Genomic DNA, 12351 nt, shown 5'->3' on the forward strand with positions numbered 1-12351 from the left:
GGTACATTTTACACCTAGCCAGTGATTGTAAGAGGGAGGGGGCCATGACAGTGACATTTTACTGCAAGGTCCACTTTAATGGCTAATTCACACATATGCACTGTGGTAACGCACGTGCGGGCAGAAGCAGTCTGCATTCCCCACCATAGGTAGCACTCAACCGAACCAGTAATGTCAAAAGGAGAAGGAAGTTAAAAAAGAGCTTGATTCCTCTAGGGTTTCCTTGATGCTTGGAGATAGGGAAAGTTTCTGGAGGAGTAGGGACAGTGCAGGAACTACATCTACCTTACTTCAGGAAGCCTCCCCTTTGGATATGTGGACTGGCCAGGTCCTTCCTCGTTGTAGACACTGTTGCCATTTTCAAGTCTACAGACCACTGTTACAGTTCATAATTTGCCCCAGATGGTCATTCCTACCCGCTAGGCCTAGCTGTACTGTGTTGAACCTTTCTACAATATATTGCTTTTGCCCACCTTGGACTCTGTGCGTTTACTGCCCACCGTACTAAGCTGCACCTTGCTCACTCAGTATAAGTTAACGCAACAGCCATTGATTTATTATGGTCAGTGTTTACAGCTTGTACGGAGAGGACACCTGTTATGTGGCACAGCTTTAAGCCAGGGCTCGACAAATCCTGGGGGCCAGGTCGCCATGGCGACTAGAAATGGTGTCCTGGCGACTTGGCTTGGAAGGTGGCGCCATCTGGTGGTGAGCCGTTGGTATTACAAGTTATTACCACCTAACACCCTAGAGAATAAAATGGCGATCGTTGCAATACTTTCTGTCACGCCGTATTTGCGCAGCGGTCTTACAAGCGCACTTTTTTGGGAAAAAATTACACTTTTTTTAATTAAAAAAATAAGACAACAGTAAAGTTATCCCCATTTTTTTTAATATTATGAAAGATATTGTTACGCCGAGTAAATTCATACCCAACATGTCACGCTTCAAAATTGCGTCCGCTCGTGGAATGCCGACAAACTTTTACCCTTTAAAATCTCCATAGGCGACGTTTAAAAAAATCTACAGGTTGCATGTTTTGAGTTACAGAGGAGGACAAGGGCTAGAATTATTGCTCTCGCTCTACCAATCGCGGAGATACTTCACATGTGTGGTTTGAACACCGTTTACATATGAGGGCGCTGCTCGCGTATGTGTTCGCTTCTGCGCGCAAGCTCGTCGGGACGGGGTGCGTTTTCTGGCTCCTAACTTTTTTAGCTGGCTCCTAGATTCCAAGCAAATTTGTCAAACCCTGCTTTAAGCTATGGAGTCTGCTCTCTCTCTTTTTAGCTCTATGGCTCAAAGCTGTACTCTACAGAAAAGGCATTTTGCTCCTCAAAAGGTCAGGACAGTAGAAAGCGGGTTCTCGCTGCATTGGAGGTCTGTAGTGCAGTTTGTTTTGGGGTGGAAGGCACTGCCACTTCTTTGTCTTCAAAACCTCTTCGCTTCTCTCTGTGGAGCAATTCAACTGCCCAAACCACAACTGTTTGGGGAGGGTTACAGCAGGGGCGGACTGACCATTGGGACTCTCGGGCACTGCCCGAGGGCCCCATGCCACTAGGGGGCCCCATTAGGGTGGCCAGACTCAATAAAACCAGGGACAGTATGTAAAAATCTGTGGTTTTTTACATCTGCCCCTGATATGTCCGAAACCGACATGCTTTTGATGTGAAAATCCTGAGATTTTAGCCATACCTCCCAACTTTTCAACTTGAGAATGAGGGACAAATGAGCATACCCCCCAAACGAAGTTGTTGAGCGGGGGGGGGGGGTTCGCGGATCAAAGTTGTTGGGGGGGGGGGGGGAATTCCGTGGATCATCAGTTGTTGAGCGGGGGGGGGGGGGCAGAACGAAGTTGTTGAGCAGGCAGGGAGGGTTCCGGTTTGACGCCGACCGCGGCATTTACCGCAAATCGCAGGACATTCCCGGTGAAATACGGGACGGTAGGGAGGTATGTTTTAGCTGCCCTGCCTCTGCAATGCCTCCTGGTGTGGTGGGGCCATCTGTAAGCCCGGGGGCCACATAATCTTCTATTGCCAGGGGGCACCATGAATTGTCAGTCCACCCCTGGGTTACAGACAAGTGAGCATATCTGGTGTTCTACACCAATATCCAAAGAGAAGGACAAGACCTTTAAATCCAGACCAAACTACACATCACCCAAAAGTATTCATGCAGTCTTTTATTTCACAAATTAAATAAGTATATACAAGCTTATTGAAAATACATACATCTGAAGTGAATCAGAATTCCCGGACCTGCGTAGTGCAACTTTCTCATGTAGCTACAGTACCTCGCAACTTCTTTCCTTCATCCGATTCAAGAGTCAAACCCTGTGTAAGTTCTTTGTTGGACGGTGTCAGAGCTTACACAGGGTTGAGGACTTCCCCCCTCTCCCTTATGGGTGTTAGGCCTTGTTAATACGAGTGGAGTGCCGGGGCAGCAACAACAGCCAGTTGAATCACAATTTTACTGCTTCCCTTACCATCCACTTAAAGCGGAGTTCCACTCAAAAGTAGAACTTCCACATTTTGCACCTTTCAGGGGGGAACGCGTAACTGTTTTTGAAAGGTACTGTTCCCCACGTCTGGGAGGCGGGGCTGCGGCCTTTTGGGGGGGTGTCTTGGGGGTGCTGAGCTTCTGGTCAGATTGCTGTGGGCAGCTGGTTTTGACAGGTATTCACTTCCCCCCTAAAAAGTGCCAAACGTTGCAGTGGAGGGTGGAAGATGCAAACAAGCGGATCTTCCACTTTTGGTTGAAGTTCTGCTATAAGTAATGAAATCTCTGAATTTGTCCATATCCTTAACTTCTCAATGTTCAGAACTAAGAATACACATGATTGAGCTTGTCCCAGTTTCCAGCTACTGCCCTCTGAAACCTTGCCCACACACACTGGAAACAAGATGGTAAACTCTTCTCGAATACCATCAGCAGTTCTGAGGTTGAATTTATGAGTTGCCTGGAGCTCCTCTTTAACAACATAGAGAAATGAGATTGCACTTCAGAGTTATTGATTGCTCAGATAACATCAAATCCTTAGCGAGCACTTCTCACTCTTCCTCTCCTCGCTCCGGAAAACAATAAAGCAGATGTTCCGCTGCAAGATGCCACCCTGTGTATGGACAGGGAACCGCCAAGCTGAACAGCGGCGATGGTGACTCAGATGTTGAAAAGAAACTCTAGCAAGTAGTAAGTCCGGCAGATGAGGGGTGATTGGTATTAAGGCGCCATCAGCTGCTCCCCATAGATTTCTTGTGTTTCAGCAGCATGAAGTAAGGGGTGTGGTTGCCAAACATTGATTCACTGGAAAAGAAAAGCATATAATTAATAAAATGTTCTTTCAGCAGCATATCTTAACCTTTAAAACAGCAATGAGGTCATCCTGAGTGCAGCATGTAGATCTAACGGCACTTAAGGCTACCTCCATTAAGTGGCAAGGTGGTGCCCTCTGTAGGCAGCGGGTCATTTTCATAGTTGTTCAGCTGCTTCCTGCTGCTAGGGACACAGTGGAAACACTTAGCTAGATTCAGATACAGTTACGCCGGCGTATCACTAGATACGCCGTCGTAACTCTGAATCTACGCCGTCGTAAATTTAAGCGTATTCTGGAAACCAGATACGCTTAAATAAGGCTAAGATACGAGCGGCGTAAGTCTCCTACGCCGTCGTATCTTAGAGTGCATATTTACGCTGGCCCCTAGGTGGCGCTTCCGTTGTGTTCGGCGTAGAATATGCAAATGAGCTAGATACGCCGATTCAGAAACGTACGTGCGCCCGGCGCATTTTTTTACATCGTTTACGTAAGGCTTTTTCCGGCGTAAAGTTATTCGAACAAACAGCTGGCCTAGCCAATGTTAAGTATGGCCGTCGTTCCCGCGTCGAAATTTGAAATGTTTACGTCGTTTGCGTAAGTCGTCCGTGAATAGGGCTGGACGTAATTTACATTCAGGTCGAAACCAATACGTCCTTGCGGCGTACTTTGGAGCAATGCACACTGGGATATGTCCACGAACGGCGCAATCACGTCGGGTCACTAGTCATTTACATAAAACATGCCCCCGTTCCACATTTGAATTAGGCACGCTTAGGCCGGCCCATTTACGATACGCCGCCGTAACTTAGGAGGCAAGTGCTTTGTGAATACAGCACTTGCCTCTCTGACTTACGGCGGCGTAGCGTAAATACGATACGCTACGCCGCCTCAACATTAAGCCGGTCTCTCTGAATCCAGCTAACTGTCTACTTTGTTGCAGTGGAAACCATGCAGGGTCTGTATAGGCACAACTTTACCAGGCTTTGGCACTGTAGTAGAGAAAGGCACCAGCAGGGGCAGCATTTCAAATGCAAGGGCTTTTTCACACTGGGGCAGCATGTGCGGTGGTGGTATAGAGCCGCTATTTTTATCGGCGCTATACTGTCGGAAATTGCAGCGGAATTGCAGCGGTATTCGGCCGCGAGCGGTGCGGTATTAACCCCCGCTAGCGGCTGAAAAAGGGTTAATACCGCCGGCAATGCGCCTCTGCAGAGGCGCATTGCGGGCGGTATTACCGCAGTGTCCCATTGTTTTCAATGGGAAGGAGCGGTATACACACCGCTCCTCTCACCGCTCCCAAGATGCTGCTTGCAGGAGATTTTTTTTTCTCCCACTAGCGCATCGCCTCAGTGTGAAATCCCTCGGATTGAGGTCATGCTTTGCTGGGTTTGTTGCCTTCCTCTGGATCAATGATTTGTGAATCATACTTACCTAGCTGCATAGGTGTGCGCACAGGGTGTGCCGGATGTGCCCAGGCACACCCTAATCATTCTGTGCAGCACAGATTTCCCCCTACCGCCCTGGCTCCCCACTCCTTCCCTCTGCACCCCCTCCGGCATCCCTCCTTTCCTCTCCTGCCGGCTGTTGCTGCTGAGATGTTATAGGATGAGTGAGGGAAGGGGCCGGTAAATATGTATTTATCAGCCCCTTCCCTTTCTGAATGAACATGGTGAGTGATCGGTAGTGTGTGTTTGAGCTTTGGGGTGTACACCCTAATGCATTAGACTGCACACACCTATGCCTAGCTGGATGCTGCATCTGTCCCCTGCCAGCTTTAACACTGAGAACCGAATGATCAAACACTGCCGATCGCTTGATTCTCAGAGCTCCGCCTCCCCCGGCTCACTGGAGCGCTGGGCTGTGGAGAGGGTGGGAGCAGACGGCTTAGGCTCTCCGGGAGCCAAGTGCCAGTCCATTCATGTGGGAATGGTCATATGGTCGCAATCATTTGATGAGCCTGGAACGGCTCTGTAATGTCAGCTGACAGCGGGCTTCAGCCCGCTGTCTGCTGAAAACCGGTCACAGCAGTGCAGAGTGAACTGCACTCCTGTGATCCACAGGAAAAGTACAGCCAAACCAGCTTTGGCTGTACGTCTCCTGTAAGCTTATGCAATCTACTTTTTAGTTACCAAAACTCTGTAATAGGAGGACAAATCTAAACAACCAATTCAATCAGTGTCACAACAGACAGGCCCGTGCACTAGATAGCCGATGGTAGAACTAAAGACGATTGTACAATCAGATTCTATAGTGTATGATGAGCCTTTTTAAAATCTAAAAGCTGGTTACATAGAACATATTGATCAATCCAGGGCCCCTCACCATTACAGCAATATTACAATTTCACACAGTTTAAAGGTATTATGAAACTGTGGGTATTATATACTGAAGGAACAGCGAATAAGTCCATTCATTGCAACGTTTAGGTCCAGAAGCCTGGTCCCCATTTAACCGCTTGTCAATCGCACGCCGTCAAATGACGGCAGGCGGAAGACTCTATTGTTCTGACAGGACGTCATATGACGTCCTGTCATTGAAAGCCGATAGGGGGCCCGTCGCGTTACTGGGAACACAGTGTGCCCGTCGCGTTACTGGGCACCCGCGATTGCCCAGTAACTGAGCAGGGACGTGGAGCTCTGTGTGTAAACACAGAGCTCCACGTCCTGTCAGGGAGAGAGGAGACCGATCTGTGTCCCTTGACACAGATCGGTCACCTCCCCCAGTCACCCCCCTACAGTTAGAACACTGACTAGGCTACATATTTAACCCTTTCCCCGCCCCCTAGTGGTTAACCCCTTCCCTGCCAGTCACATTTATACAGTAATCAATGCATATTTATAGCACTGATCGCTGTATAAATATGAATGGTCCCAAAAATGTGTCAAAAGTGTCCGATGTGTCCGCTATAATGTCGCAGTCCCGAAAAAAATCGCAGATCGCCGCCATTCCTAGTAAAAAAATTATAATAAAAAAATCATAATTATGTCCCCTATTTTGTAGGCAATATAACTTTTGCGCAAACCAGTCACTATACGGTTATTGCGATTTTATTTATTTTTTTATTTTTTTTACCAAAAATATGTAGAAGAATACATATCGGCCTAAACTGAGATAACATTTTTTTTTTAAAAGGGAATATTTATTATAGCAAAAAGTAAAAAAATAGTGTTTTTTTTCAAAATTTACGCTCTTTTTTTGTTATAGCCCAAAGAATAAAAACCGCACAGGCGATCAAATACCACCAAAAGAAAGCTCTATTTGTGGGAAAAAAAGGACGTCAATTTTGTTTGGAAGCCACGTCGCACGACCGCGCAATTGTCAGTTAAAGCGACGCAGTGCCGAAAGCTAAAATTTCGTCTGGGCAGGAAGGGGGTGTATGTGCCCAGTAGGCAAGTGGTTAAGAACATCACTTTAAACCACACCTATGTTCTGGCGGCGCCCCCTTTTTTGCTTCTATGAAATGCCCCTAGGTGTCCCAGGTCTTTCAACAATCTGTAGCTGCAGAATGGAAATCTAAAGCTGATTGGTTGCTTTTGCACCTCCCAAGTGTAAAGTGATGAGATTTCTTTATTCTGAAGTCATAAACTGTCCAATCAGAGAGCTCAAAAATAAAACCCAAATCTTACTTTACGGATGTTCCTTTGGAGATTTTGAACTTGCTGGGACTGGACCAGTGATCGACTTTATACTTCAGCTCTTTGTTCTGGTGGAAAAATCAATCACAGAAAGAAATCAATCATTAGTAAAAGAAAAGAGCATTACTTCCCCATTATAATATCACTCGGCTTATGTGAGAGCTTTCAGTGACACGTGCAAATTTCAAATTCTCACCCCAAAGTAAACCTACGAATACATTGTCAAACCTAAATATAAAATTGTCGAAATAGACTTTGTTGGGTTATTTTCACATTTGCCAAAAAATGGGGAAAATGGGCAAAACTAATAGAAAATATATGTTCTATAAAAGAAATGGAGACCTAGCTAGCAAAGGTTATCCCTCATAATATACAGTACAGTGCTGTGAAAAAGTTTTTGTCCCCCTTTTTTTTTTTTTTTGCATATTTGTCATACTTAAAGAGGAAGTAAACCCCCCCCCCCCAAAAAAAAAAACAGGGGGGAAATTGAAAATGTAAGAGAAAGGCGTAATGAGCTAGTATGCATAGGGGTGGATTCACATAGACTTACGATGGGCGTATCAGTAGATACGCCGTCGTAAGTCCAAATCCCCGCCGTCGCAACTTTAAGCGTATGCTCAAACTGAGATACGCTTAAATGTTGCTAAGATACAACCGGCGTCCTCCTACGCCGTTGTATCTTAACTGCATATTTACGCTGGCCGCTAGGGGCGTGTACGCTAATTTACGCCTAGAATATGTAAATCAGCTAGATACGCCGATTCACGAACGTACGACCGGCCGTCGCAGTAAAGATACGCCGTTTACGTAGGGGTTTTCAGGCGTAAAGTTATTCCACCAAATACATGGCGCAGCCAATGTCAAGTATGGCCGTCGTTCCCGTGTCGAAATTTTTCAATTTTACGTTGTTTGCGTAACTCGTCCGTGAATGGGGCTGGCCGTAATTTACGTTCACGTCGAAAGCATGACGATTTGCCAACGTCATTTGGAGCATGCGCACTGGGATAGGTCCACGGACGGCGCATGCGCTGTTCATTAAAAACGTCAAATACGTGGGGTCACTAGTATTTTACATAGAACACGCCCCCAACCAGTCTATTTTGAATTAGGCGGGCTTACGCCGGCCCAGTTACACTGCGCCGCCGTAAGTTTCAGCGCAAGTTCTAAGTGAATACAGGACTTGCTGCTCAAACTTACGGCGGCGTAGTGTATCTGAGATACGCTATGCCCGCCCAATTCTACCTGAATCTAGCCCAGAGCATACTAGCTCATTATGTTGCACTTACCTGAGATCGAAGCCCCCGAAGTCCTCCCCGTTCGCCGCCGCCATTTCCCCTCACACATACTTCCTGTTTTTGCCGCTCCGGCGCTCTGATTGGCCGGAGCGGCGATGACGTCATGCATGGGAATACGGCATTAACCCTGATTATGCCATTAGGAAAAACTGAACTTTCAGTGCGCCTGCGCCGTTGTCTATGGCACTCATGCGCTGTAGACATCGGCGCCTGTAATTAGTGTAAATATCTCCTAAACCATGCAGGTTTAGAAGATATTTCTTGCACCTACAAGCAAGCCTTAATCTAGGCTTACCTGTAGGTGCAAGATGTGTGGTTGGGTTTACAACTACTTTAAAGTGGTAGTATACTCTGTACTACCACTTTAACCTACAGGTAAGCCTATAATAAGGCTTACCTGTAGGTATAAAGAATATCTCCTAAACCTGTAAGGTTTAGAAGATATTTCCCCCGCAATGCGCCGCTGACAGCAGCGGCGCATGCGCAGCGGAGATCCTCTGCTAAAGGCCCGGCAGCCGCCGGAACTTCCCGGGGAGAAGTCTCCCACGCGCATGCCCGTGGTGACGACATCGCCGCTGCAGCCAATCACTGCGCTGGAGCGGCGATACCCGGAAGACACGCCGAGGAAAGATGACATCTCCCTCGGCGTGGACCAGGTAAGTTCCTTTCACCTCGTTCCGAGGTAAGTATTTCATAATCAGCTAGTATGTGGTGCAAGATCAGTTGCAAAGCATGATCTTCTGTCTTGTTCTGATAGCTGCCCTGCTTTAAGATGATTTTGCAGACAAAACTAAAAATGTATCATGAAAGTTTGTAGAACAGATGGGGATTAGCCTAGGTGTTTTTGTATTGCTATATATGTAGCGCCTGTGTACTTTCAGTCCAGGTGCTATTCTAAATTTAAGGGGGGTGGGAGAGTTAGTTGGCTCTCATCCAAGTGTTTTGTACAAATTAAGCCTCTGCTTCAGCTGGGCTGTACTGTCGGTTCATTCTGTGTTCCTGAGGTGCTTTTCCACCCCGGGGCGGCAGGTGGCAGCAGTGGAGTCCCATCTGGGGTGCCTCTTGCCAGCAGCCAATCAGGAGGGGTTTTCCCTCGCGGGGCATGCTGGGAGAGGGTACTTCCTGAGCAGACGCGATTGGGCGGGGTTCTTTTTGTTCCAGGTGTGGCACCCACCTTCAGGGTGACCACACATCACGGCCCCCGGCGATTCGGCCTACCAAGCTGGGGTGCGCGTGCCACGCGGTGTTCCTGGTTCCGGGACCATGTTGGCCCAGAACATCTGAAGCTGTGGCGAGGGCCCCAGTGGTTCGACTGGGTCCCCAATTCTGAGGAGATCCCAAGCGAGATAGCTGTTCGGTGGGGAGTCCATCTGAGGAGCGCCAATGAGAGGCTGGCGGTCCAACAGGGCCTAGACAATCCACCGGGGATCGAGGTAACCGGACACTGAGGGGTGGAAGTTAGCCACCTATCAGTTGGTAATCCAATTGAAACTACCTGGGCAAGATTCAGGCAAGAAGAAGTTTACTGAGGAGAACAGTCTCCATATCCTAAGTTCTGAGGCCAGGTCTGTGGCAGAGACCTGTTCCTCTAAAAAGTGCCGAGTGATACCCTGGCTGCCAGGTCGGTGTGAGAGGCCTGTCCAGGTACACTATACCCACTCCGGCTGGAGTGCAGACGACAGTGAAGTGTCGTTGGGAGCAGGGCCGATCCTAGGGTCACAGGCGCCTGGGTGCAGAAATATTTCTGGCGCCCCCACATGGGCGTCAACATTTTACTAACTCCTCCCCTTTACAAATCTTTTATGGCAATGACTCAACCACAGAGATGCTCCCTCACCAAGTCTTCATTAACCTGCGATCTTTACATGATCTCTTAACAAAAAACAAAATACAGGAAGAGAAGCAGAGTACTTTATTGGGACCTGGAGGGGGGCCTCTGTGATGGACACAGAGAGGGCTTCTGTTAGAGAGTCTGTTAGATATTCGGCGCCCCCACCTCTGCAGGCGCCTGGGTGCAATGCACCCTGTGCACCCTGCCTAGGATCGGCCCTGGTTGGGAGGCAGGACGGCTTCCATTCTCTTAGGCCTGAATCTGCCATTCCTCCTCCTCACCCATCTTTGATCTATCTACCTCAAGTTTTACTGTTTGCCGTGTTGGGCAGAAATAAAAGCACAAGAAAGACACCTGCTGTTTGCACATTCCGTTATTGCTGCTCTCCTCATCATCATCTACCCCTAGACGCTCACAGAGGTAACACGCCATCCCTATTCTATCCAGCGGCTCCTTCGGGGGTGAGCGCTACATATATAATAGAATACAAACAAAATAACAGATAGAATGACAAAATATAAAATAAATAAATACCGTTAAATGCAACAGCTCTAAACGAATTGCTAATACCTTTACAATGATCACATGGCTTTACCTGACATTCCAGAAAATTTACTCTTTCCTTTAATTCCCCGATGGTGGTGTCCTGCTCCTTCAGACGGTTCTTTAAATCCTCCCGCTGTCATTACAATAATAAGCAGTCAATAACCTTTATCATATAATGGTACAGTAACAAGAGATCAAAGCCGCGTCATCTCGTAAAATAGATCTTAGTTTTCTGTCAGCTGACAGGTCATGTATTTACTAGATTGTAAACTTGTGTACAAGACCATCCTCAGATTATGCTTTGATCACTAATATACAGTATTATATAGTATACCTGAGTCTACTGCCATTTAAAGTGGAGGTTCACCCTAAAAACATTTTTTTTACATTAAAAAGTACAATAGTAAGGACATTACATTTTGGCAGTTTTTTTTTTTTTTGCTCTGTACTTACCTTTATATTCGGATTTTGTCCAGGGCTTCCGCGTTCTGACGACTCCGGGACTGGGCGTTCCTATCCCTGCCTCAGGCTTCCGATGCTTGCGGGACTGGGCGTTACTATCCTTTCGTTCGATGATTGACGGCTTGTGAAACAGGTGACCTGTCGCACAACGTGCGTCACCAGATTTCCCGGAAATACCTGAGCTAAGAGTCGGCACTATACGGCGCCTGCGCCCGCCGTGCAGAGCTGACTGCGCAGGCGCCGTATAGTGCCGACTCGCAGCTCGGGTCTTTCCCGACGTCTGGTGACGCGCGTTGTGCGACAGGTCACCTGTTTCACAAGACGCCAATCATCGAACGGAAGGATAGGAACGCCCAGTCACGCAGTCATCGGAACCCGGAAGCCCTGGACAACATCAGGATATAAAGGTATGTTCCGAGAAAAGAAAAACAGCCGAAATGTAATGTCCTTAGTATGCTGGCTCTGCTAGATGTAATTAACCGCTTAACGACTGCCACATGTATGTGTACGTCCAAAGAATGGCACGTACAGGCATATGGGCGTACAGGTACGTCCCTGCCTTTCCGCGGGTCGGGGGTCCGATCGGGACCCCCCCCCGCGACATGCGACGGTCGGATTCCCGCGGGGAGTGATCCAGGACGACGGCGCGGCTATTCGTTTATAGCCGCTCCGTCGCAATCGCTCCCCGAAGCTGAAGAACGGGGAGAGCCGTATGTAAACACGGCTTCCCCGTGCTTCACTGTGGCGGCTGCATCGATCGAGTCATCCCTTTTATAGGGAGACACAATCGATGACGTCAGTCCTACAGCCACACCCCCCTACAGTTGTAAACACACACTAAGTGAACACTAACTCCTACAGCGCCCCCTAGTGGTTAACTCCCAAACTGCAACTGTCATTTTCACAATAAACAATGCAATTTAAATGCATTTTTTGCTGTGAAAATGACAATGGTCCCAAAAATGTGTCAAAATTGTCCGAAGTGTCCGCCATAATGTCGCAGTCACGAAAAAAATCGCTGATCGCCGCCATTAGTAGTAAAAAACAAATAATTAATAAAAATGCAATAAAACTATCCCCTATTTTGTAAACGCTATAAATTTTGCGCAAACCAATCGATAAACGCCTATTGCGATTTTTTTTACCAAAAATAGGTAGAAGAATACGTATCGGCCTAAACTGAGGAAAAAAAAAAATTATATATGTTTTTGGGGGATATTTATTATAGCAAAAAGTAAAAAATATTGCATTTCTTTCAAAATTGTCGCT

The 12351-nt window shown here is 47.4% G+C and overlaps 1 protein-coding gene across 1 annotated transcript in view; it reads right to left on the reverse strand.

The window, feature by feature from the left end:
* Positions 1 to 2167: 2167 nt before the first annotated feature.
* Positions 2168 to 12351, reverse strand: part of CCDC68 (coiled-coil domain containing 68) — an 85957-nt gene continuing 75773 nt past the window's right edge. Inside the window, exons 9-11 of the mRNA XM_040337295.1 lie at positions 10670 to 10753; positions 6940 to 7016; positions 2168 to 3303 (exon numbers count right to left, since the gene is read on the reverse strand). Of these exons, the coding sequence (XP_040193229.1) occupies positions 3231 to 3303; positions 6940 to 7016; positions 10670 to 10753 (234 nt within the window). The 3' untranslated portion in view covers positions 2168 to 3230. The remainder of the gene's footprint in view (positions 3304 to 6939; positions 7017 to 10669; positions 10754 to 12351) is intronic.

Source organism: Rana temporaria, chromosome 1 (assembly GCF_905171775.1).
Source record: "Rana temporaria chromosome 1, aRanTem1.1, whole genome shotgun sequence".
Classification (NCBI taxonomy): domain Eukaryota; kingdom Metazoa; phylum Chordata; class Amphibia; order Anura; family Ranidae; genus Rana; species Rana temporaria.